Genomic DNA, 27,472 nt, shown 5'->3' with positions numbered 1-27,472 from the left:
GGCTACCCCGACAATTTTTCAAAAAAAAATATAATAATTATCAAAAAATAGCCAAAGAACGATTTAACGTGATTTAATTGAAACTTGAAAGCTCTTTAAATTTTAAAATTTAAAGAAAATCGTGTTATTGTGCACTCGTGCCCGCTCCCGACATTCTTGTGGCCGAAAATGTTATTTCACACATCCAATTAATTACATTTTTATGAACTAGTTGAGTATTTGCCACGTTCACACGTTGTAATTTTAATGAATGTTGTAATTTTGCAACGTTTTCGAATTTTTGTGTTAGGGATTTTTTGCTACATTTGTTTGACAGGAGCTGCCAAATAAATAAATATGGCCATGGCGGACTCTGCAAATGAATTGAGTGAGTATTTTAAATAAAAAACAAATTACGTATTAAAAGCATGTGTGCGCTGTGTTAATAACGTAAACACACATTTTTTAAATATTTTTTGTAATGTTTTTGTTACTTGTGTTTTAGTGCTCCTGGAGCGGGTGTTTTTGCGTTTGGGCTCAGCTGATAGTGACGAGCAGCTCCAAAACCTCCTTTCTAAGTTCCTGACCCCCGTTTTACTAAAACTGGCATCCCCTGAGGAAAGCGTTCGCAAGAAAGTAATATAATGACTCATCAAAAATGCAGCACTGACTGTTGATTTTAAGGTGATGGAGCTGCTAATACATGTAAATAAACGGGTGAAAACGCGGCCTCAAATCCAGCTGCCTGTGGAAGATTTGATCAAACAGTATCAAGACCCGGCATCTACCTCATTTGTCACGGTATGGTTGTATTACTGAAACGCCCCCTCACTCATGTTTTTCCAAAATTAGAATTTTACAATTATTTATATTAAACTGGGGTTCCCACGACTGAGTGCTGACAGACAGGCCGAACTTGTCCCAGTCATTTTGAATGCGTTGGAGCAGAAACCTGTTGCTCATTTGGACAGCATTCTTTTGTTGGTTGTACTGGTGTTGGGTAAAGTTAAGGTCCCGACTGAGCCTGAGAAGGTGGCGACTTTGTTTGGCTTGAATGAGAAGCCGCAAATTGCCAAACATTTGCTTGACATGCTCTTGGATATGCTTCTCTTGCCTTATGGGTAATTATGATGAAACATACGGAGGACTAAAACTAGGGGGCGAAAATTTGACGCTTCTTTCTATATTTTTTAAAAAAGTTACGAATACAGTACCAAAAATAGCAAAAAACTAGCAAAGTTTTAGAGAATCCAGTTTCCTTAAGGTTGAAACAACACTGAACTCCCTTAAATAGAAACAGTTCAAACAAAAAAAAAAAAACTTAAAGATCGTTTTTTACCATTAGATATTAAAGCATTACCTCACAGGTCAGGTCTTATCTCTTTTTAAATAATAGTATTTGAGTTTTAACGTTTTAAAAAAACTTAATAGTTTTTGTTCTTATGAAACTTAATAATAGGTTTAAATCAAATAAAAAAAAATACATTGGGTCATAAAAATTTTCAAAAATTACAAAAAATTGTGTTGAATATTTTTTTTATGAAAAGTTCACAATCTTAATTTTTTAAATGTGTTAATTACGGTTAACTATCGACAAATATGTGTACGAAAAGTTGATTGTAATTTGAAATAAATACAAAGTGGTTATTTAAGAAATTTATTTCTGATTTTTTCTCCAAATGTTAAAATCTGTAATTGTTTGAAAATTAAAAAATTAATTCATGATTGCATTGGCTTGAAAAAAAAACAAATTAATATCTTTAAAGCCCGAAAACTTTGCAGTTTAAGTGCTAAATTCTACACTTTCAAGTCACTAAAATTAGCTATGCATTTATTAAAATCTCCTTTTTGTAGTGTAGTTTAGTTGTTTATTTATTTGTTTTTTTTTAATTTATTTGTTGGAGCAAATAGCATGTTCTAATTTTTATTTAACAACAAAATATTTACATAAATTTTTGATATCTTTAACGTTATCAAATCTAAAGTCTTTGGTATTTCTAACTACAAATATTTTCAAGCCATTATTTACGATTTGCAACATCTAAAATACCTTAATTATTAAAATATTACTTACCCACTTGTAAAATACAAGGAAAAGTAATTTATTTGTAGAGAATTGTGTAAACTTAATTATGTATCTTTTTCTTAATGTTTTTTATGTCTTTAATCGTATTCGCACTATTCGTAGAGTTTAAATAAATTGCTAAAAAATGCTATTTTCTCTTATATTTTTTGGTATTTTTTTTGTTTCTCTTCGACTTTTGCCCACTGTCCCCTCCTGATTTTAGTCCAACGTAAACTTAATTAAGATATCAAGTCAGACTTGAATTGTAGGGCGCTTTCACCTCAAACGCCTGAAAATGAGCAAAGATCAGTATCCCTCCCTGTGCCCCCTTGCATGAGCCTTCACTCCTTTAAACGCATAACTTTAAACAACCCCTTGAAACCAGAAGAACTGGAAGAGGTACACATTCGAATTTTTTTCCCTTCATCAATCAGAAACTAATTTGTAGATCAAACTGGGAATCGTACGATTTCTAGCACATGGTGTTTTCAAAGACGAGGATATTTTAATTCACCTCGTGGTAGCAGCCGCCGATACGCGTTTCACTGTAGCTAATTTAGCCGACATGGAATTGAAAAAAGTCGTCGGGTAATTGATTTGCTCCTTTGTCGTTTATTTTTTCTTATTAAATGTGTTTTTTTAGCTCTGTAGATTGGGGCTCCCTAAGTGTCGTTATGCCCCTATTTACCATGTTTTTAGGTTCACAATCGAAAAATCTAAAAGAGGATCAGATCAAATCAGCTGCTAGTACCAGGATAAGGCTTAAACTTTTGACTTATTTGTGCCGAATCACAGGAAAGGCTTTCGCATTTCCCGCTTCCATTCAGCTGATTTTTGACTCGTTGTACGGCAGTAACACCAACACCAGGCTCAAGACTTTGGCCCTGAACTTCACCATGAATCTCGTCAGATAGTGAGTAAATTATAGCTCATTTTTCCAACTCTATTTCGTAATAACAGCGTCCGATAAAAAAGTTTATTACGTTAGTAGTGGTTTTTTCTTGTCAGTATTTTGTACAAGTTAAAGTTTACTCTTTGTTCTTTTTATAATTTTTTTCTTTAAATGTAGAGGATGAAGTCAACACATGGCGTGATTTTTTTTTTATTTATTTTTTTTTGTTGGTAACATTTTAAGCCTTCTTTTTAATATCTGAATCCTAGATTATAAACACTATTTTAATACACATTTCCCATAGCACTCGCATACGCTCGTTGCATAACTCGGTCTCGTATTATTAATAGCTAAACTTAAACACCTGAAAATATATTTTTTTTTATTCGTTCCATTACCAACTGTTTAATTATTTTCTCCAGCGCTGACGAGGGCCCCTTGAGCAAAGTGGCCCCCGTGCTGTTGTCAGGCCTCCAAAAACTGATCAAGGAAGGCGAAGAGACGCACCAAGGCCAAGCCTATGTCTTGATAGGGGCCCTAGCACAGAGATTCCCGAAAATCGTTTACCACGATATCAACCTTTTGGAGATGTTTTTCAAAAATTTGGAATCAGCCAATCCCGACTTAAAATTGCAAATTCGTGAAGGCCTCCTTAATCTAATTCTGGCATACAAGTTCGATGTTTGTTTGGAGGAAGCCGATAAAGACGGTCGCTTGAATATCCTCTTCGCTTTGATCAAATTTCGGATGAGTTCCGAAGAGTCAATGGTGAGGTTTGTGGCGGTCAGAACTCTAGCTACGATTTTTCCACCTGAACACGTCCCGTCCAAGTATTTGTTACTATTATTGACGGGTGATAGGTAAGTAGAAAATTTGAGTTGTGAGTTGGTTGGGAAATATTTATTTAGCAAAGATGACGTGTCTGCTGAAGCTTTTAAGGCGCTTTATGGAACGTCACGAAAGACAGAAATAGATTTATCGAAAAAGAATAAAATTATCACACCGCAGTTTCCGGAAATTGTGAGTTATGTCCACAGCGAGGCCGAAAGTTTAGTCAAAGACACCGCAAAAAGGTTTTCGGTTGGAAACCACTTTCTACCGTTCAACCTACGAACATACGTTGAGGTTTGAGAATTACAATCAAAGAGTTTTTTGCATTGCTTTATTATTTGTAGTTGATTATTTATTTGCGACTTTGCTTGGTCCGAAATTTGGAAGTCCCTCTAACTCGTGATATTCTGAACCACCCGTGTGAGCACACGCCGGTCATTCGAGAGTACCTTCAAGGTCTTTACGACCCAAACAAGTCAATCGAAACTAATCCAATCCTTCAGTACACTTCACTAGTCAAGCAATTGCTACTAGCAAATCCTTGTAAGTCGTAGAAAAAATAAGTATGTGGCACAATTAACGCACTTCCAGCTGTAGAGCCCCTAAGTTGCATGGTTGAAATAATCGGTTGCGTCCCCCAATTAAGTTCAGTGTTGTTCAAAGACACACAATGGGTCCGAGATCAGTTGAACTCGACCAAGGAAGAAGTCCGAGAATACGCTTCCACGCTTTACTCCCTTGTACTTAGTCCCGATTCAAAGGAGTTTGAAAGTGCCATTAATTTTTTGTTAAAACAATCCGAAAGTAAAAATCTGGAGGCCCAACATGGGGCCCTTTTAGCGCTTGGTGCTTGTGTACAGTTCGCACTGACGTATAATTCAGTCAGTCGTGACGTGCACAAAAAAACAGTCTCAACACTAGTTACGTTTTTGAAGCACCAGAACCCGCAACTGGTTGGCGCTGCTTGTAGTAGTCTCGGTTTGATAGTACAGAAATCTGCATTACCTCTCGATGACGGTAAGCCCAAAGAAATAGGCAGTCCCGACGCCAAACGCCCAGCTAACGATATCATAACGAAAATGGACGTCGTTAATCGCTTAATGGACGTGATGAACAACACGAAATTGTCGGCGAAAATTCGGGAAAAGGCCGCCAAGTCCCTCGGACTGATGTGTGTGGGGGAGAAGTTCCCGCACACTAAGGAGATAATCCAAGGGCTTGTTAACACGTCGAAGGACACCAAAGACGTGGAGGTGCATTTTACGATCGGGGAGTCGTTGGTGATGTGTTGTCAGAGTGTGTGGTCGCCGGAGGCGCGAAATGCGTGGACGACGCTTCCGAAGGATTATGTTCCGAATACGAGTGAAGCTATGGTTGATGATAATTTGGATTGTTTGTTGGATGAGTTGCTGAAGTTGGCGAAAATGCCGCATCCGAATTCGAAGCAAGCGTCGTGTATTTGGTTGTTGGCGATTTTGAAAGGGTGTGGGGAGAGGGAACCGATTACGAAGAAGTTACAAATGTTGCAAAATACGTTCATGGATTTGCTGTGCGAAAATAACGGTAAGTGGAAGTCGGACTCTTCCCAAAAGTGTTAAGGCGAATTAAGTAAAAATTTGGCAAGGTGGTTACGAACTTGTTGAGATTTTTGATAACTGAAAACAATTGCCTGGGAATACCAGTTGCTGTAAGTTCTGTAATTGTTTTATTTTCAGTTTTGTAATATTCATCATAAATTTAATTAAGTGGCTCTTTTATTAAAGATTGAGGTTTGATAACTTTTAAAAATGATTTTTTTCCGTTAAAATATAATCCTACTTGTACTTTCACAAAATATTTACAAAAAATTAGTTATTTTTAGATTCAGTGTGTGAAAGGGCTGTTTTTTATGCATGAATATACTGTCTTGAAAGACAGCAGTTTGTATTTTCTATTTTATTTTTTTACATTTTGTTTGGTGTTTGATAACAAAATTGCTCTGAATTTTTTGGTTTTCTTATTTTTTGCTTTTTTTTGTTTTGTTTGTTGAAAAATGCATGAAGAGTCCTTTTTTTAAATCCTTTCAAATATAATCGGGAGCTAACTGCAAAAGGCGAACTATTTGGAATTTTTTTGCCACCAGTCAACTAGAGGGACTTTAAGGGAGAGGGAGTTTAACCAAAGATACGAAATGAAACCACTTTTATTGGTACAAAATATTTTTACGAAATATTCTTATATTTTAGAATGGGTTTCGAATATTCTATTTTTTGGAAGATTTTGATGCGTCGGTTACAATAATCTGCGATTATTTTCTGATAGTTCTAAGAGTGTGGTGATAAGCTCCTGTTAAAGATACGTGTATAGAAATTTAAAGAATTTTGGAAGTTTTTGTAAATATTGTTAACAAAATACTTTCTTTTTCTTGCTTTACAATTCCGGTCTCTCAGAAATTTGGATTATTATTGTGCAATAAATCTTATCTATTATGAGCTAAATACGTATAAAGAAATTTTTCTCAAAGGTTTCTTAGGTGATATTAAATGTGTTTTATTGAACACTATAATTTATCTCAGAATTAAAAGAATCACTGGAATAATTGGCGTTTAATTGTCTATCAAACAGCGAGAACTAAGTTAATCAAAATCATAGTTTCTACTTTTTTTAATCTCAAAGTGAATACTCGAGAACTATCCGCCTCAGATAAAAACGCTTGGCATATAAATTTTTTTGGACAGTTTTACACAAGACGGTGTCGATTTCGTCGGACTTCTGGTGACTCCGAATTCACAAAAAGTCAATTTATATTTTCAAAATTACCACTTGGAAGTGCTCTGAATGGGTTAATAAATTGAAAAATTTAGAGCATTGTAACTTATTGATTTGTGTTTTACGTCTTTTTTCACCTTAGTTTTCAATTTTGAGAATTATTTCTTTTTCCTTGCTTATTCATTAATTGTGGCGTAATTATTTAAATAATTTGCTACAACTTTACTTACTCAGTTTTGCGGAAATTTGGATTCTTATTGTTCTTATTGTCCAATTATTTTGTTATGGAATTTTTTGTTCTAAGTGGATCTAACAGGTTAATAAAGAATTATTTGTTTTTATTTGGCTTAGGGCACAAAATGGACTTAATACTTTAATGCTCAAAACCTCTAAAATTCTTTTTTATGCAAAAAGCTGAAATAAATTGCTCTGACATTACGCTAGACTTAAAAAATTTAAATATCTATAATTTTTGTAAATAATGCCGTACCTATTTATTTTTTGAACAAAATAGATTTGGCTGTGGTGGGTCTCAGGTGCAGAATTCGTGGCCTCAATAAATTTTCTTAAAATATTTGGGCATTTACTGGTCTCGTAAAATTTTTCTGCTTTTTGCAGAAAAAGTAAAGCTACGGTACAGTCCTAATAATAATTATTTAATTGGATGGAGTACTGCTTTTTTTGTTTAAATTTGGAAGAGTCCGGCACTGTTTTTACGGTATTTTCATCAGTAAAGGGTTTCAGATATTGTACAAGACGCCGCCTCTAAGGGTTTATGTGTCGTCTACGACACGTACAAATCAGAGGAATTACTCACAGCACTGGTAAAACAATTGACTTCGGGTACTCGCCAAGTGACCCAAGTCACAGACGATACAAAATTGTTTGAAGAGGGCCAGTTAGGTACAGCTCCAACTGGGTATTGAATTGTCAAAAAAATAATAAAAATTTGGGGGTAACATTTAATTTTAGGGGTAACTTAACAACGTACAAAGAACTGTGCTCATTGGCATCCGATTTAAACAAACCCGACTTGATTTACCAATTTATGCATCTTGCAAACCACAACGCAATCTGGTGTTCGAAAAAAGGCGCAGCTTTCGGCTTCTCGTCAATAGCCGAACGCTGCGGCGAAGACCTAAAAGCACACCTACCTTTAATCATCCCAAAATTGTACAGATACCAATTTGACCCAACCCCCAATATTCAAGCGTCCATGCACAACATTTGGAGGGTGTTGGTTTCAGAGCCGCAGAAAACTGTAATCAGTGTGTTCGAAGTGAGTTTTTTTCTCTATCGTTTTGTTTCAGTTGGACCAATATTACGACCAAATTCTAGCCGATCTTTTGGAAAATTTAAATTCAGGCCAGTATCGAGTGCGCCAGTCGTGTTGTCTCGCCTTGCAGGATTTCCTAAAAGGGGCGGGAAACCGCTCGATTCACGACTGTGTCAACTCGATGGACGAACTCTGGAGCAAACTGTTCCGTGTCATGGACGACCACCACGAAGCCACGAGACTCACAGCAAATAAAACCGCCAGAGTTTTGAGCAAAGTAAATAATTCGGCTTGGTTTTGCTCAGAGTTGATGGTTTTTTGCAGTTGTGTATCCGAGGGTGTGACGTGGGGCAGGGCAAAGCCGGGGTTAAAATGGTCGAGGCTATTCTGCCTCCGCTGCTGAATAACGGGATCACGAACCCGGTCGCTGAAATTCGCCTGATAAGTCTTCAGACTATTTCAGAACTCGTCGGTTCGGCCGGCTCGCAGCTGAAACCGTTCTTGCCAAAGTTAATTCCGGCGCTTTTGCAAGCCACGGGCGAGTTGGAATCGACGAAACTGTCGTATTTGAGCACCATGTTGGGGGCGCAAAGCCAGGCCCAGGAGGCTGTGGACAGTGCGAGGGCTTCTTTTGCCAAATCGCATTTCACTACGGAAACAGTTTCGAAAGTATTAAATCTGGGGGGTTGTGTTTGTTTTATTTATTTGGGGGGTTTTAGAGTCTACAGTACGCCGATGCGTCGATTTTGGAGGAGTTGGTTCCGAAAATTGTTGAATTGTTGAAGGGTTCGGTTGGGTTGGGGACGAGGATTGCATGTACGCATTTTGTGACACTTTTGGTGGTGCAGATGGGACAGGATTTGCAACCCTATACTGGGAAGTTGTTAGCAGCACTTGTAAATGGGTTAACTGATCGAAATGCCGCAATAAGGAAGCATTATGCAAGTGCTATTGGGCATTTGGTTTCAACGGCCAAAGAATCAAGTTTGGAGAAGTTGTTTGCCAAGTTGCAGCATTGGTACTTTGAGCGTGAAGGTATTTATGCCTTTTTGCATTTATTTTTGACCAAACGAAAAATCGAAGAATTTTTTTATTTAATGAAAAACAATTGTTTAGAATTTTATTAATCGAGTCTTTAATTAACTTTAATACTTTGTTGTTGGTTTTTATTAATTTTTAATACTAAATTCGACCATTTACACAAGACTAAGATGGCACGGAAAAATAACGTAGTCGACTGTGAGCCAGAAATGTCATTTAAGCGTCATTAATTTATCAGTGTTTTTTTGTGTGTGAAAAGTGTGTAATTGGGTGGTAATTGGTTTATTTAATAAGGTTTTTGATTTTCTAATGATTTTTCGCTTAATTTAACCAATTTGTAGCGAACAAATTACGAAGACGTAACAAAATTGCGTAATTAATTATGCGAGAAAAACGCCATTTAAGTTATTAGAGACAACACGAAAAAACAATTTGTGCTTAATTTGACGCAGTTTTTGTGTTTGTTTCATTTTCAAGCAAAATGAGGGTATTTGCGACTGTTTTATTCAGAGTTGGATTATTCCAAGCTTGACAGCCCTTCATAAAATAAAAACTTTCGGTTACGAAAATTACGGTTACAAAATCAAATTTTTATAACGCCAACAATTGATTTTTGATGCGCTTTTTACTTAAATGTGTTAATGTTTCTTTACATCGTGTTTTTTACATCGTGTGGCAGTGAAACGTAAAAAATTACACATTTGTTGTTGAATTTCGTTTTGTTTTTATAAACGAAGTTCTCCGTCCTTGAAGGAGGCTGTGGTAAAGTGTGTCGAATGTCAGTATAACGGCCTTTAGAGAGCCACAAGTCCGGGCTCCAATGAAAACTGTATATTTTGGTTTGAAACTTAGCTAAATTTTGTTTAAAAAATAAAATATTTTTTTGGTTTGTGGTTTTTGGTTTGGTTTGACTGTATTTTTTTCTAAAAACTAGATTCAGAATTTGGATATTTTAAATACAAGGTGTATATAAAATAACACCTAAACTCTCTAGTGCCTTATAGGAAATGTTTTAGGAATCCTCTGAAAATGTAATAAAAAAATCATCATTGTTGTAGTTTATCACCACAAGACTGTTTGGTAAAATTGACAACATCGTCAGTACTTGGATGTTTTTGCCGGACTTCTATTTTAATTGTTTTTGAGTAGTTATTCTTGTGTAACTGTGGATTTTTTACTATAATGTTAGAAATAATAATAATAGTAATTATAATAATAAATTTCCTTCTAAACCAGAGCTTACTTAGTTCCTCTAAGCTAGAATATAAAGCTTATTATCTTTGGAAAGCTCTTTTAATTATCTGTTTTTTTTTTCAAAAAAGATCATTGTTCTCCGACTGAGACTCGCAAATTGTTCATAAAAGCAAAAATAGGTAAAATTAAAAAAATATATAACCAAAAAACTATTGGGAATTAGGCGATGTCCTTGATGCTAATCGATTCCTCGAATTATAATAAATAATTTTCAGTTTTTTTTTGACGTGAAAAAGTAAAGAATTTTTGGTCTCTTTTTTGATTATATTACCGGTTAGAAATATGTTAAGAAATTAAGAGAAAAATAAAAATCACTTTACTTCTTAATACTGCTATTAAGAGGGAGTTTTTTTATTATTTTTTTAGAGTTTGTTGGAGCGTGTGCTATAACGTACTGAAGAGCTTATGCGCCAATTTGTATACAATATATATTTAAAAAAATATAATTATTTTTGTTTTAATTTTAGTTTTAATATTGTCCATCAAATCAGTCATGGACTGTCGTTTTTCGAGAGTTTAGCACATTTTTCAGCCAGAACGCATTTGTTTACCGAAAAATTACCAACTCAGTTTAAAAATTGAGCAGTTTTTACATTCTGGAGAATGTAAGCGCGATTATGAAATGAAAACGCATTTATTTGCGAAATCTTGTTATTTCGTAGCTATCCACCAGAGTTAACAGTTCTTATAACAGAATTTTTTTAAGGAATTTTTCACGAGATATATTTATTTAACAAATTCGGACAACAACATTGATTGAAACAAAAGAAGTGCTATGAGAGAAAAAAAAGTAGAAATTAAGTTGCTCGGTAAAAGATTTATTTTTATGCCTAGCTGAACGTCTTTTATCAACATTCGAATATTGGTTCGCACGTTTTCATCCAAAAACGCAATTATTTCACAAAATTTCGTTAAAAATAAACCTAAAAATTGTCGTATTGGGTCGAAAATGGTATTATTTGTACCTTTTTTTTAAGTAAGCACGTTTTTCAACCAGAGAGCTTATTATTTTGCGAAGTTTGTTAAAAATTACGCAAAAAATACCGAATCTGTCGAAAATCGTGTTATTTTATTTTTGTATTTTCTTGGATCACGAAATTATTAAAAATGTAAAAGTGTCGTGGATTTCTGTGAAAGAAATTTGTCATAGAATTTGCGTTAATTATTAGCATGTTGGTAAGGTATTTTGCTTAAAGCCAAATTTTTTTTCTGTTTATTTGTTAATTTCTGTTTGCATTTTAGACGATTCGATCCGTTCGGCATGCGCTTACACAATTCAGTCGATCGGAATCCACAACCAGGAAGTGCTAAAATCGCACTCGGAGGTGATTCTGCCCCTGGTGTTTTTTGCAATGCATTGCGAGAAAACGCCGGAGACGGAAAGCACTCTTGAGGTGTGGACGGAAATTTGGTCGGAACATAGTCCGGGCACGGAAACCGGAATCCGGCAAAATATCGAAGTCATCTGCGATATCCTGAAAACGGCGTTAGAATCACCTTCGTGGACGATGAAGGCCCAGGTCAGTAATAAAAAAATGCTTTAATTTCACATTTAATTCGGTCGAATCAGGCGGCGAGTGCCGTTTCGACGGTGGCAAGCAAATTAGGTACGACGATGGATGCCAAACATAGGAATGCCCTTATAAATATTCTATTGAATGGTTTATCAGGACGGACATGGAATGGGAAAGATAAATTGTTAAAAGCGCTCGCTAGTATTTGTTCAAATTGCAGGTGAGATGTTTGCGCGTGAAAAATCTCGGTTTTTTAATAAACGCACTACAGGGATTCAATCAAGGAGGATGAAGGTGTTAACGTCGACTTGATAATAGACGCTGTGATTAAAGAGAGTCGTAAAGACGAGATCGGGTATAAAATAAAAGCGTTGGGGTCTTTAGGGGACGTTTTATCGGCTCTAGAAGTGGACAAGTTCGACGAGGTCTATGCAATAATTCAGTCGATCTTGACCGATGACAACTCGGTGAAGGAAGAAGACGAAGATATTTCGTCGGAGGAAATGGTGAAGAAACGCGAGAATAGCATTAAATTGAAAGAAACGGCTTACGAAACTTTGGGTAAAACATGGCCTGCAAAAAGCAAACTCACCCAAGATAAATACGGGGAAATGTTCGTCGAGCATTGCGTTAAGTGCTTACCGTGTATTACACGCTCCGTGCAAGTCAGTGTAGTGTCAGCACTGTACAATTACGTCGATAAACTGATCTTATTAAACGAGGAATTGGCCGCAGACGATAAGAAAAAGTTGGGCAGAATCGTCGATAAAATCATAATTGCGATTAAATACGCTTTGGGAATATCGAAACACACGCGGCTCCGCAAGGAGTCGCTCAACGTCGTGTTCTGCATGGGTAACAAACTCAAGCAGAAAAACCACGCGGAGGAGTTCCAAAAACTGCGTGAAATGTTCGACCAGGCCTTGGTCGACATTTCCGGCGATAATCAACCGGAAATCAAGTCGAGACTTACAGATATTAAAAATTTGTTGAAGACCAATTAATTTTTAAGTTTGTAAAGTTGCCAATAAACGAATTTTTCGACCCCCTTCTTTCATTTTCCCGCAGCAATTATGAAAGAAAGTGAAATTGTGACCGTATTGAAGGTGGCACTTTCTTTCAATTCCATTTATTAGCGTCCTATTCATAATTTGTTACTTAATTGGTTCAACTTTCATTGTTACTTCGCCTTAAATTATCGGTTAATTACAGTGAACTTGATTGAGGGACTTGGCGTTTTCAGAGATAAACCGGCGGTTGAGAGAAAGCGAGCTTTCGAGCCATAAACCTGATTTTTTCGACTTTTGGCACATTTCTGGTAAACCCCCAGGCGGTGCGAAAATTAATAATTACAGAAAAGCTTGGTGTGTCGTCGTTAAAATTTCTCTTTAATTGTTAGATTTAGGCCGGACCTTATTCGTATTACTGCAATTTTGTTTTAATTGATAACTTTCACGATAGGAAATTAATTATTACAAGTCCCATTGGGCAAGAGAAAAATTAATATTGGGAGTTAGATGAGTAATTAGTTCTGTGGTGCAATTTCCGTCTTATTACCCATTGTTGCAACCACGACATATCTATTGATAACTCGAGGAAGCAAAAGCTGCACCACAATGTGAACATTGTTGTGAAAATGAAAATAATTGTTTTATTATACTCTTACGGCTATTGTACCGCATGCAATATTTTATTATATTGAAGAGTGCATTCGCTGGGAAACTTTCAACGGCAAATCCTCAACGCGGAAGAAATGCATTTTATACAGGGTGCACCAGCGAATGACTCAAGCCTATTTTTGACTAAATTATTTTAAATGGAACACCCTTTTTTCCTTATTAAATGTAGCTTTCGAAATAATTTAATTTTTGGCGAAAGTACGCTTTTATACAAAAACTGAGAATCCACTGAAAAAAAGTTCGAACTTTTTTTAGCTCAACGCTGTCAAGAAGATAAAAAAATGAAGAAATATGTCGCAAGTTAAATAAGTTAAAATGTTCTCAAAAAATCATTAGCAGTTAAGTGTCTTACTGATTGCTTATTCAAAAGGTATTTATTTACCTTTCAACATTAAAAAAAGTATTAACTATTGTTTCAGTAATCGAAATATATAGCTAATAACAGCTTTTATGTCCCGTTTAGGCCATTATTTATCATTATTTACTACATCGAAATAACTCAAATTTTTGTATTTATGGTGTATATTCAATTCTCATAAAAACTTGATTAACTTATCCCTGGTGGATTATATGGTACCTAACAGTGGTCACTGCATTGTCACTAAAATTAGCATTTAAGGTCACATATTTTTTCAGTTATAACTGAAGACATTTGAAACTTTGTTGTTAGAAAGATATAATTTAATTATCTTTAAGAAGCAAAAACAAAAAATTAGATTTTTCATCAGCTTTTTCAACTTTTAACAAACTACTTCTTTTTTCCTTTATTTACTTGTAAAAACAGCTTGTAGCCCTCATTTGTTAATTAATTATCTGTTTCTGTGTAAAATTTATTAAAGATCGAATTAAAATTATGCATACAATCCGAATAAAACAACGTGGTAAAAATTTTAATTTATTTATCTATCAATAAAAAGTCATCAACATCACAATAAGCAAAAAATATAGATCAAAAATATGTCTATCTAACGTAAATTGTCTGAGTATTCCAAATTTGTTCTCATTTATGTTCTAAAATTTGCAGATTTGGAGATATTAGACGAAATACGGTAAATTTCCATTTTTCTAATCTACCAAAAAAAATTAAAAAAAAATGGAAATTGATCTACTCGAAAAACGACTTGTAGTCCTGTTACAAATTAATTATCTGTTTCTGTGCTAAATTTAGTAACAATCGATTTAAAATTGTGCAGATAATTCGAATAAAACAACTTGTTCAAAATTTTGATTTGCTTTTCTGCCAATAAAAAATTAACCAAGATCACAATAACCACACATATAGGTCATAAATATGTCTATCTAAAGTAAAATTGTCTGAGGATTCCAAATTTGTCCTCATTTTTGTTCTAAGATTCGCAGTTTTGGAGATATTAGACGAAATACGGTCAATTTCCATTTTTCTAATCTACCAAAAAATAAAAAAAATGGAAAGAGATCTACTCGAAAAATGACTAGTAGTCCTTTTTACCAATCAATTATCTGTATTCTGTGCAAAATTTAGTAATAATCGATTCAAAATTGTGCAAATAATAAAATGAATAAAACAACTTGTCAAAATTTTGATTTGATTATCTGCCAATAAAAAATTAATCAAGATCACAATAACTAAAAATATAGGTCAAAAATACGTGTATCTGACGTAAAATTGTCTGAGGATTCAAAATCTTTTCTCATTTTTGTACCACAATTCGTAGTTTTGGTAATATTATACGAAATACGGTCGATTTCAGTTTTTTCAGTTTTTTGGGGCTTAAATGGTTGAAGATAGGCATATGGTTTCGCGAACTTTTTTGTAGGGAATTTAATTCTTTAAGATTCAAGAAAACTTTCCTTTTTAAATTGGACAAAATCCTACCTTTCTGGGATTCTTAGTTTTTGTGTAACAAATTTTAGAAAGAGAGTGTTTTCGTAAAAAAAAGTTTCAAAAGCTAAGCTGAATTGAAAAGTTTATGTCAAATTCATCAGTATTTAAAGCTACGTCCAAAACACAAGTTTGTATTGCAGCTTTTTTCTAAGACACATGTGTGTACATATACCTGATAATAATTAAAAATAATTTTTCGTAAGGCAAGTGATTAGTATCTACGGCTGTTCTAAAAAAAACTTTACCAGCTTGCTATATGAGCTCAAACGGATACTGATTTTTTCACACAAAAGTTGCTAAAACGGTGCTGTTTATTTATTTATTCATTCAGTTGAGAAATATTTTTCAACAGTTAAATGCCGACTCACTACCGAACCGTAAAAACAGTTTTATTTTAGTTGCGGTTAAGTCGAGCATTATTTTGCAATTTTAATCGTATCTTATTTTAAAAAATCTCACCTGCTAATTTAATAAACCTGTCCCAACTCTTTAAGACAATTGGTCTTGAACAAGTCTTTGTATAGTCGTATCTCATAACAAAAAACGAAAGTAGATCACGGTTACTTATTTCAAGTTACATAGGTGGCTTATTTCCACTGAAACGAAAACCTCTTACGTGTAACTACGTGGTTAGTGGTGTAATCGGGCTACAAAATGTGCAATTACCAAATGAGCATTTTTCGTTGCCGCAATTATTGCATCTTTTCATATTGGCATTTTTATATGCTAATGAGTTGGAATTGTGTGCACCTACAAAATTTGGAAAGTTACATTAATTAATTTAGATTTAATCACCGGCGCGTTATATAATTGCTATTATTCGCGGATTAATGCAGTCCGAAGTGGGTCAGTTTTTACGCTGGAAAATTTGCATTCTTATTCCACATTTTTGTGTACGAAATTTGTGCATTTCAGAGAAAGTGTCTCAAAGCAAAATAATGAAAATGTGGTACATACGGGTAAAGAGTGAATGTTCATTGAAAGCCGGTTTGTATGCACGGGTTTAGCCCCATTTATAAAAGAAGCGAAAGGAAGAGTTACTTCCATGGTGGCTTTTTTAAAATGTTGTAAGTGACGGTGTAAAAATATTTGACACTGAACGCCGGAAATACGAGCGGATAAAGGAAGTAAAGAATATAAGATACTGTGTGCTTAGCGCCGAGATACAATCAAGGGTTGATGTGTTACATTCGGAACATCTTTTATCAATAAAAATGCACACTTTCTCTGGTGTTTTCGTAGGTTTGGTAAAAAAGTGTTAATGGTATACTGAAGCAGTTTGATCTCGCCGACACATTTGTAATTCTAAAAGAAAGATTGGTGCGAGTGATTTAGACCTTTGAGAATAAGTGGCGAGAAAGCTAGTGTAAAATTGGTTTTCTTACAAGGATGTAATGCGACTACATGTTGAAGTGACACATACAAGATTTAGGGAGGGCTTTACACAATTTCTCTTGCAAAGCTTGAAAATTATTTTGCATAAAAATATCTTTTCCGGTAGGCCCGGAAAATTCACATTTTTTCCATGATCGCATACTTGCAACATTTGTAAAATAAACTACACAACATAAAAACCTAACTTTTTCCTATATTTTATGCTAAGCATTTTTAATAGAATTCAATTAGAAATTTCATTGTCTCTTTTCGGAATTAATTCTGAAAAAGAAAGTAAATGTCAATAACGATGTTTTTATTGAAACAAAATTTTCAGCGGACTTATGGTTCGGTTTTATCATGTAACATGTTATAGTCCCAGATCTTAAGCTATCATAATAGTATGGAATATGTGTCGTTCACACACTAAATACTAATTAATTACGAGCAAACGACTTGTGCCATAATCCTGACGGACATTTTAGTGTCAACTGAAATAATGGCCAATTTATAGTCCAGGAAATGCCTTTTCAGGTTACTGCTTTAATTATACAAACTCAGGTCGATTTAAGATTCTAATTTGCCCAGTACAGTTAAAGACCGTTTAAAAATGGTTACGTAACTAGTGTGTAAATGTGCCAGCGTCGGGAAATCTCTTCGTTGTTTGATGATTTTTTCGTGATATCGCCTCACACCTTAACCAAGATGATTTTGCATAATTGATGTTATTAACAATACCGTTTGTTCCATTTTCCTCAATTAAACTAGAAAAATTTGTAGGAGGTCAAGTCTGCACATGTAGGCACAGCTCACATCATTAGGGTCTGCGTTAATTTGGCTTTCGCATTGTTTCTAGAAATTTTACAGACGCATTAATGCAAGTGAATGTGTTTTATTCAATAATCGCTTGCTACAAATATGCACTTTTACTAATTACCATAAATCCTTGGCTTTTTGTGAACTGCAAGGCGCTGAAACTTGAATAGATCGACAAGGTAATGGCGTCCGAAGTGGAAGAGTTTGCGACGATTTTGAGCAGGTTTTTATCGCAATTTCACTTTTTAATTTGCCAGTAAGCTCGGGGCGATCGGTTAGTTTAAGTGATAACAATGCTTACGCATTGTTCCGGCCCGATTCAAAATGATCTCACGTTAATTAGCAGGCGTGTGCAGCCTTGCATCTATGTAAATAATTTTTACTGTTATTCGGCTTGATGCAATATTGTTTCGGTTTGTGTTAAAGTTTCATGAGACGCTCGCGGCGCAAACAATAAATTTATATTTTTTGCGGAATCTGAACTGAAGCGGCACTCCGGAGAGAGCATATCAAAAATTTATCGGACGGCTGAAGGGTTCTTACGTCTCAAAAGACACTTATCTGAGTTTGGGAAAGTTTATTGTCGGATTTATTATTTAAATTAAATACACGGTTTGAATGAAGGATTTTTTAATTTATGCGGTTCGGCGACGCTTACACGTTTTCACAATTCCATGAATGAACATCTCAGACATTAGAATACATTTTATTAAGCATTCAATCCGAGACGATTGGGTTTTTATGCTGATTGACTTTTCATTTTCACTCAAGTTTCTGTTTGCGATTTATTTATTAATATTTGAGTAGTTTTGGAGGTGGGAGGTCTTGGTTTTAAATGTTTTGTGGCCGCTGTAAATGACCGATTTCCAGGCACTGCTTTACTTACCGCACAATAAAATTAACATACAATGTCGAACGGAATCTTTAATTTGACTGTTGGTTTAATTTTTAGGAAGCCGGAACACTTCACGTACTGTAATCGTTGTTATTTGTGTCTTTAATTCAAGTAATAATCTTCCGATTTTTTGTGAAGTATACAAACAATTAGAAAGTTTAATAACGACAATGTATGCAATGCATGCGTGATTAAAGAATTACTTAGTAGTTTGTTGTTTCAAGGATTATGACTATTATTTCATTTCACACTTCGAAAGTGCCTAAAGCTGTCGATATTATGGGTATTATCGCAATTGCTTCATAAATTCTCCCTGATTTTGAGCTTTGTTGCGGGTATCTTTTATTTTCAGAAAGCAGAGAAATCGGTATTTATCTAACTAAAAAATGGGGGGTTATTCAAAGATATTGAACCTTGAAAGTGAGAGAATTGTGTCAAGGAATCTGGTTTTATCTTCAGTGGAAAAAATTATTATTAGCTCCCGCATATTAATTATTATTGGAAGGAAAAATTTCAACCACTAAATCACTATTTCATTCATAATAGCGAAAAAATGATAATTTGGATTACGACTATTATTTTGGACGTTTAAATTTTACAAATTCTATATTTTTTTCATGCAAACGTTGGTACAAACAGATTTTGAAAACTTGGAAGAAATAGTTTGGTATTTTTAGTGCCGGTGCACAAAGTATTTGTTTTTAGAGCTTTAAAATGCTTTTTTTTTGTTGAGAGTCCTAGATTTAGGCTTGAGTTCAGGACACAATTTATAAAAATGATTCACTGTTCAAAGCCTTTATTTCACTGTTAAATTGAAAATAATCGAAAAATTCGGAGAAAAATCTCAATGGTGGGGTTCAGAATGTAAATTAAAATTAAACTAGCCAAATTTAATCGAGTGATCTTACATCTCTAAAACCACAAAATTAAGCAAAATCTTTGAAAAATTGATTGATTTGAAAAATAATGGTCCTTCTATTTTTTCATAATGGAGAAGATTGGGTCCTTAGGTATTCATTGTCATAAGACGCAGGTTCGAACATTTTATTTAAAAGAAGAATTGTTTCTTTTTCTATTAAAATTTTATGTTTGTTTTTGTTAGTTTTAAAATCTATACGTTTTCACTTTATGAATACCTATATTTTATTCGAAATCTTTATTGATATGGAAAAAAAACTTTAAAATGCAAAAAGCATAAAATTTACAATCAACTTGAAAATAATGTATTTTTTAAAAGAAAATAACGTGTTCACGCATTTGAGTCATGATATGTGGCAAAGTTATGTAACAATCGTGATCGCAATAGAATTTTATCCACAATAATAAAAATAACTATATATTTTTTAAACCTTCCTAGAAAACTAATATACACTGTTGTCAGATCTACAGGCTGCTCAAAAACTAGCGCACCAACTCAGTGGTACGTTGTTGAGAAGCATGTGTATATTACGGGAAAAATCTTAAAAAAAAAATTTTAAGCCGTTGTTTAAAAAATCTGGAGTTACAAACTTATTTTGTTGACTTCTTGAGTTTTCATTATTTTTTAAAGTTTCTATGTTTTACACCAAATAATCGTTTCCTAACAAAACGATGAATAATTATTTTTAAATTTACTATCAGACTTTAGCAGTTTTTTTGAATAAAAAAAATTAAAATTGATCAAAAAAATTACAATTTGTAGATGTGCTAACACTGGGAATTATTTCCTAGAAAACAGTTTCAAAAATAATTTATTTTTATTGTTGATCAAATTCTATTGCGATCACGACTGTTAGACAACGTTATTTAAAATTCGTTATTTATCAATATCTTTAATAAAAAGATTTTTTTTACTATTTTTACCATTATATGTAAGCAATTTGTATAAATTTTGATTTTTGTTGAATTTTAATTTTTTCCGATTTTTTTAAATTCAAAAACTGCTAGATATGCTGCTTTAAAAAAAGTACCCAAATCTTTTAGCGCACTTACGTACTTTGGATTAGTTTTTTTCTTGCCTATTGGTAATAGTTCTTGACTCATTTGTACGGTCTATACATCTTCAAGTCCGTCAAAAGTTGTAAAGTTGCGATAGAACGATGAAAATCTTTAAGATTTTTTTGAGCTCATGCTGACTGGCTAAGTTGGGAATAAGGCGCAATTACAGCTTTAAACTCATGAATTCGTATCTCGTTGAGAAAGCGTTTTAACACATGATTAACATATTTTATTTTATAAATTGAATTTAGCGTTCAATTTCACTATAAGGTGATATCGACCAGATCATTACTTAGTATCGGTACTTCACTTTTACTGTTTGGGCATTAAAAGCGTACTTTCTATGAAATAATAATAAACCTAAGCTTTTACAAGTGATAGGTAAAAACCCCGTTTTCTGTTCATTTTCATGCACAACAGTAAAATTTACAGGTGCACGAACTTGACATTGCGACCTTTATGAACTCCTCACTCAGTGAAATTTTCCGTGGTAAAAATCTCTTGCGGAAGATTTATTTAATTGTCATAACAAAGACACTTCCTTACATTTCTAGGTCCCACATTAAGGACGCAACAATGAAAAAGAGCCGGAAATTTCCATTTTCCATTGTAAAAAACTGTTACGACAGACATTGCTATCCCGTGACGTAAGCGGGAAACTCCTGCCATCACCTATTGGTAATTTACAGCTTTCTCGCGTCTAGACGATGAAAAATCCCTCCGAGGTTGGCAAACCCGCCTTTCAGAATCCGAGTGAAATATTGAAACAAGATAATAGAGTGTCGCTTGATTTTAGCACACGAAACGTGCGTAAAATAGAAAGTTACGGCCGTATTAGCCGTCATTACTGATAAGCACCACGAGAGTGTTAATAAATTGTTTGACGTCGCTTTTTCTTATGCAAATTTTCCGATTTATTTAACTGTCCCGATCCAGTTGTGACAATATCGACAAGTCCTGCGATGCTCACCTGCAGTCGCATTGAGGTCACTACTTAGACTCGGATTGGAAACTGGTATAACATTTAGTAGGTTACTGAAATACCACTCTCTACCACAGCGGTTTTCAAGCAGCTACTTTAGATCGCCAGTCTAATGCAGTGAATTGTGGCCGTTGCACGTCACTTTGCCTCCAAAACACAAACACACGTGTAGTGCTTTTCGGATACTCACTCACACACTCAAGGTAAAAAGCCGATTTTACAAGTTCGATGCTCTCTTGCACCACGGGCTTGCGACATGCAACTATGAACCAATTCACAATCCTCTGATTTTATTACACTAACTTTTTTCAATTAAACCAATTAATCAACAAGGATGTTATAATTAAAACGTTTGACCTGAAAAATATTTTCCTGAAATTGTCCGCATTGATTGCTTATGCAAAATTTGCTAGAGAATAGTTTAGAGGCGATTATTCTATTAGGGGACGCCCCTATCGGGCAAACGATGTCGTTAAGCTCCGAGTGTCCTGAAAAGGCTTCGGGTCAATTGCTGCAAACACACCTTCATGAATTTCCTGCAATAACCGTTGTGCACATGCCTTATTATTGCCAAATAATTGCGTAATATCGGTGCAGCGATCGCACCGCCGTTATTTTCGTTACATAAAATAGCCGATGTGCATACAGGGTGTTAATCGATTCGGGCCCGTGTTCTGACTAGAAAGTGGTGATTTTTACGTGCTTTGTAACAATAACAGAGTTATACAATGGATTTCGACATTCGGGGTTTGCCTTGACACTGGTGATTGTTCCGCGAGGATGCACCGATGAAAAATCCCGTTTCCTGGATGTCCGAGTGAAAGTTATTATATTTGCAATTTCTCCAAGAATTATGGAATTTAATTATACTAATAGCCGATTAATAATACAAGTGGCGAGGACGGTAAAGGAAGCGTGTAATGGGTCATTATTTATTTATCGGTGAGGGTTATCGACCAATTTGGATTATGTAAAAGTGGAGGGTTTGATTAAAATTGCATTCATCAAAAAAGGAGCTCGGGAGATTAGTGTAAATTTCGGGTTTATGTAATCATTATGTCATGTTGGAGTTTAAAGGTTAAGCCGAGTTTGAGGTCAATTTCTTCAACGGTATCCAGGTGGATTAACGATTTTTGCAATAATTTACTGTTATGAAATCTTTTGATTCAATTCTAAGAAGACTGCTTCTTTAGAATATAATAAATTGTGAACTTTCTAACACACTGACGTGAGTCAATCTAGTTGATATTTAAAGTCTATTGCGGTTTTAAATTTAATTTCACATAGTGGTTTTTATATAAGTTACTGTAAATATAAATAAACCATAAAAATACCGTTTTGCCTCTTTTATTTTGAACAAAATTTACAAATTTTAACAATTTTCGAAGCGGTACACCATTTACGGTTACTTGGTGTGTTCTAAAATTAATATTCTATTAAAAAAAGAAATAATTATGTATTGTTTTTGTGGTGTGTGAATTCCTGTTACACAGTTGAAAAACAGGATTTGAAGATTAAAAAAAATAAGGGAGTAACTCGTGAAATAAGTAATGAAAAAACAAGACAAAATTAAAATTAATATTTTTTATTTAAAAAAAGAAATAATAAATTATGTATGGTTTTTTTGGTGTGTGAATTTCGGTTACACAATTTAAAAACAGTATTTTAAAATTAAAACATATGGGGGTAAATCGTGAAATAAATAACAAAAAAAAAATTAAAATAAATATTTTTGGTATGTGAATTTCGTTACAAAGTTTGAAAACAGTATTTTAAAATTAAAAAAAACATCTGGGGAAATTGTGAAATAATAAAAAAAACAAAAAATAAAATAATGCATTTAATAAAAAAAAAAAGAAATAATTATATTTGTCTGATGTGTGAATTTTGGTTGAATAAGAGTATTTTATAATATTTATTTATAATAAAATATAAATATGGGAGTAAATCCAGAAATAAATAAGTACTATAATAAAGTGATTTTTTGGTATTTCCAGGTATTGTGGCTTGTTTTTACGACTCATCGTAAGCAAGTAATAGTTTAACATTATGTTTTTTGATCGAAATAAACCCAAGAATTTGACGATTTAAATTATTTCGAGATGTTTTGCTCCATTTTTGTTCGTTGTTTTAGTTAAACATTAATTCATTAAAAAATGGCGAATATGATTCAGTTTCAAAATATTCAGTTATTTTTTCATTTACAGAACCTTTTTTTTCTTTTTAAACAAATATATTAATGTCAAACAATCTTTTGAGAGGTGTTATTAAAACAAAAAATTAAGACAAAAAATTGTTTAAGTCTTTTTTCACAAGAGATAAATTTTCAAAATTAAATGTTTAAGTTAAATTTTTGATGCTTCAGATTAAATTTTTTTGACTTAAGTTAGCGGAAACGAACACTCTTGCAATATTAAACACAGATACTCGTGAAAAAACACCAATTAATGTTCTGTGATGTACAAAACACTTAAAAACTTGCACATTCAACTGTTAAATTAAATTCGACATCATAGAATACAAAAGAGCAACAATCGATACCGTTGCTGAGGAAAACAAATTAAGAAATAAAAAAAAATAAAAATAAGTTGCTTGAAAAAAAATCTTAAATCTGTAAATTAACTGAATGTATTTTATCACTACTCAAGAGCTTATTCGACACAATATACAGTCACCTTGTATATTTTTAATTACCTACTTTTATTAATATTTAAACGGTTTATTTTTAAAGAGATTACCCTCCTATTAGATTAAAGACTTCATAAAATGTTGCATGTTTTTAAAGTTTTTGAAAGTTGTATTGTTTAACAAATAAAAGAGCTTTGTATTTTAAGAATTTTGATAAATTTTTATTAAGACACTAGAAGCTTTAACAATTGTTGCAAATATTTCTTGAGAACACTGGATTGTTGTAATCAATTTACAAGTTAGTATCAGTATTAGTATGTTTGATAGTAAAGGTTATTTAAATTTGTTTGCTAATCTGGTGATAAAAATTATATCAAAACCCTATTGAGACTGCTATCAGTATTTTTTACTATATTTCACAAGCTCATAATCACACAGAAATCAACGTTTGCAAAAAAATTAACATGCATAATGTGCAGGTGTTTTATATTTATATTTTTACACCATATGTTTCTCTATGCATTTAAATTTTTTCAAACTTTGTCTGAAATTCAGATTTGTTTAACTAAGGATTAAAATTTTAATTTGCTTGGTGGAAATATTCTTTAATTATTTAAGTGCTTCACAGATCGAAAACAGAGCTACATTTTCTGTTTCTTGACAGTTGTATCCTTTAACAATTTTCATGGGAAAAGCTGTGTTTTTATATTTAAATTACCGCATGAAGGAAGCACTGTAATTTCTCAACTATTAAAAACCTTTCCTGCTAACCTCTCATTAAGTGCAGGCTTTACAGTTCTAATCTTGTCGCCAACCACATAACATATCGTTTGACAACTGAATTCATTTACGGTAGACTGAATTATGAAATTATTTTGACCGTACTTACGGTACTACACGATAAATTACATTTTGTATTTGCTACTGACTGGACAGTTAGCTCGAATTTGTGCAATCCACTGCAAATTTTCCCATCACACGTGTAATAACGCCTCACACAATAAAATGATGTGCGAATTCACCACCTCTCTAAATAAATAAGTCCATGTGATAAATGATGCTGCTTTAATGGAATTTTGATCGAAGCAACACTAAATTATAGGTTTCGGTTTGCACAATTAACAGCGATATGCGTTTCACTTAGTGCACCAGACAGCTAATTAAAATATGAAATTATGACGATTGTTGACATGATACACCTGAAATGAAACGCGAATTAACAGTCTAGGAGCGTTCCTCATGTCTTAGAATTTATTTTTATGATACGTATTACAGAACCATTCCCAGTAATCACCGACTGTTGCACGAACGAGAAACCGAAAACGATTACAGACTTTCAGGTGCACTTGGGGGCAATTTCATACCTCATGGACATTCTCTGCTAAATTAATAAGTCGCCGACTCCACCAATGCAATTTAAGCGTAATTTCATTGATGATCGAGCCCATTTTTACGTAATTTACCCCAACAATTAGGAATTATAGGCCACAAGTAGCTGATTAGACACTCGTTACCGCAACTTGATAATTAAATCATTTTTAGTCAAAATTTGAGGCCTTTATGCTAAATTGTGAATGTAAAGAGATTGTGCTACACTTAATTAGAATTTTAAATTGATATCACCTACGAAAGTAGTAATAATAACCTAATTTTATTAATTAAGAGAAGTAAAACTAATATTGGAAAAAGATTGGGTTTTTTGTGAAAAAGTTGTGTGTTTAATTAAGGCGACACTGGAGTTGAGTTTTTACCAAGTTTATGAAATTAGCACAATCTAAGTTTTACAACTAAGTGGAGGAGATAAAATTGCAGAGTAACTAAATTAGGATTAGCTTCTCGCATGAGCGATTCCTTGATATTTATGAAATGATCTCATACTGCTTTTGAAAGGTTGTAAAAATTCTAATTGTCGGCATTTATTATTCTTGCTTTAAATCATGGTAATAGCTGTTACTGTAAATAATGGCATTTTCGTCTTTTATTTACGTTGAGAAAGTAAAAGTCATGAAATGTTAGTACACACGTCAAACACAGGGCGTAATAAATTGTGGTTTGCTTTGTTTATTTGTTGCCTTTGCAGATTCAGAGTTTGCATCAAAGGAGAAAAGTAATCTTTTCAGCTGAGTTGCATATTTAAATCTTACTGAACTGAAATTTATACCAACTGAAGGAATTGGATTTTCTGGCATTTTTGTTTGTATTTCTCTCATACCTGAAATTAATCCAACTAGCTAGGTACAAATAATAAATCGTGATAAACTATAAACTACAAGCTACGCAACTGTTAGCTGAGTTAGAACTAACTGCTTATATTATTTTTTTGTTACATCAGTAGTAATAAATTTCCTTTACATCGTTTTCCTTTCCTTCGCAAAATTTACAGAGGACTATAAGTTAGGAGGCGAAACAAGATTTTTTGAACCCAAAAATATAGTACGGCAGAGTAAAAATGAGGGCGCTTCGAGCGTTATACTGTCTTGGCGCCAAATTATTATAAAGTAATTTGATTCCAGCCAATTCACTAATTACTGTAGAGCTTTGCACTCATAGACTGATGATTAAAATTTTCATAAGACACATGAAAAAAAAACTATTTAGAATTTAAAATTTACACTTTGTCTCATATTTTTTAAGACGCTTCGAATACGGTTAGAGATACAAGAAAGATGTAAGGAAGAAATTTGTAGAAAATTAAATTTCCTTTAAAAAGGTCTGTAGACCATATCTCTATTATTAACGGTTTAGGCCCCAAAGACGTTGAAAGGCGCTGAAGCCACGGATTTGTTTCATTTTACCAGTGGTCAAGTAACGAAAGTTAATTTATACCTAAACTGTAGAAGATAGAGATATGGTGTCGAGGACTTTTTTATAGGAAATTTAATTCTCTACAACTTTGTTCATTACAGTTTTTTTGTATCTTTAACCGTATTTCCAGCGTTTTGATAAATATGCGACGGTGCGCAAAGAATTACCGCTTAGAATTATCAAATTGCGTTCCACCTTATATTTTTGCGAACGCTGCGAATATGGTTGAAGATACAAAAAAGTGTGAAGAGGAGTAGAGAATTAAATTTTCTACAAAAAAGTTCTCAACACCATATTTTTATCTTCAACGACTTAGGATTAAATTAACTTTCCAATACTTGACCACCGGCAAAATGAAGCAAATCCGTCACTTGAGCATCTTTAAACAATTTTGGGGCCTAAATGGTTGAAGATAGGGATATGGTCTCGCGGACTTTTTTGTAGGAAATTTAATTCTCTACAACTTTCTTCTTAACATTTTTCTGGCATCTGTAACGGTTTTCGCAGCGTTTTGAAAGATATGGGGCCGAGTGCAAATTGGTAAAAGTTACATTTTTTTTTTTAATATTGTTAATGATAAAATTTTTGCATTATGTTTATGATTCACTATTCAGAATTTAGTGCTTTATGTGCTTGTTTTTTTTTTGTTTGCCGTGTGTTAACCATTACACAAATACAATTTTTTCACATTTATGTCTTATGGTAATGGCGCAACTGCGCTCTCTGGCAACATTAACGGAACTATCGAAGACGGGAACGTTTTATTTGTACGTCGTTTCATATCCTAACCTTTAGATATCCGTAGCAAATAGTTAAACTAAAAAAATCAAATAACATGAATCATTAATTCAT

At 33.6% G+C, this 27,472-nt stretch overlaps 2 protein-coding genes across 2 annotated transcripts in view; both read left to right on the top strand.

Annotated features, from left to right (window-relative positions):
- Positions 1-232: 232 nt before the first annotated feature.
- LOC100142216 (uncharacterized protein) lies at positions 233-12,645 on the top strand. The gene is made up of 19 exons (XM_008199466.3): positions 233-367; positions 485-615; positions 664-780; positions 832-1,100; positions 2,314-2,443; positions 2,493-2,632; positions 2,688-2,957; positions 3,359-3,796; positions 3,845-4,061; positions 4,112-4,310; positions 4,359-5,330; positions 7,260-7,434; positions 7,488-7,776; positions 7,826-8,068; positions 8,116-8,460; positions 8,511-8,826; positions 11,329-11,606; positions 11,657-11,820; positions 11,872-12,645. Exons 1-19 carry the CDS (start codon positions 337-339, stop codon positions 12,602-12,604), a joined length of 5,457 nt encoding a protein of 1,818 aa, XP_008197688.1. The 5' UTR covers positions 233-336; the 3' UTR covers positions 12,605-12,645.
- An 8,605-nt stretch (positions 12,646-21,250) lies between these two features.
- The window catches only part of LOC100142416 (hypothetical protein), a 29,074-nt gene continuing 22,852 nt past the window's right edge, over positions 21,251-27,472 (top strand). The window contains exon 1 of the mRNA XM_008199463.3: positions 21,251-21,390. The gene's annotated coding sequence lies outside the window, so the exon portion shown is untranslated. The remainder of the gene's footprint in view (positions 21,391-27,472) is intronic.

This window comes from Tribolium castaneum, chromosome 2 (genome assembly GCF_031307605.1).
Source record: "Tribolium castaneum strain GA2 chromosome 2, icTriCast1.1, whole genome shotgun sequence".
Lineage (NCBI taxonomy): Eukaryota > Metazoa > Arthropoda > Insecta > Coleoptera > Tenebrionidae > Tribolium > Tribolium castaneum.
Note: the sequence above shows the minus strand (reverse complement) of the source record. Positions and strands in the feature narration are given on the sequence as shown.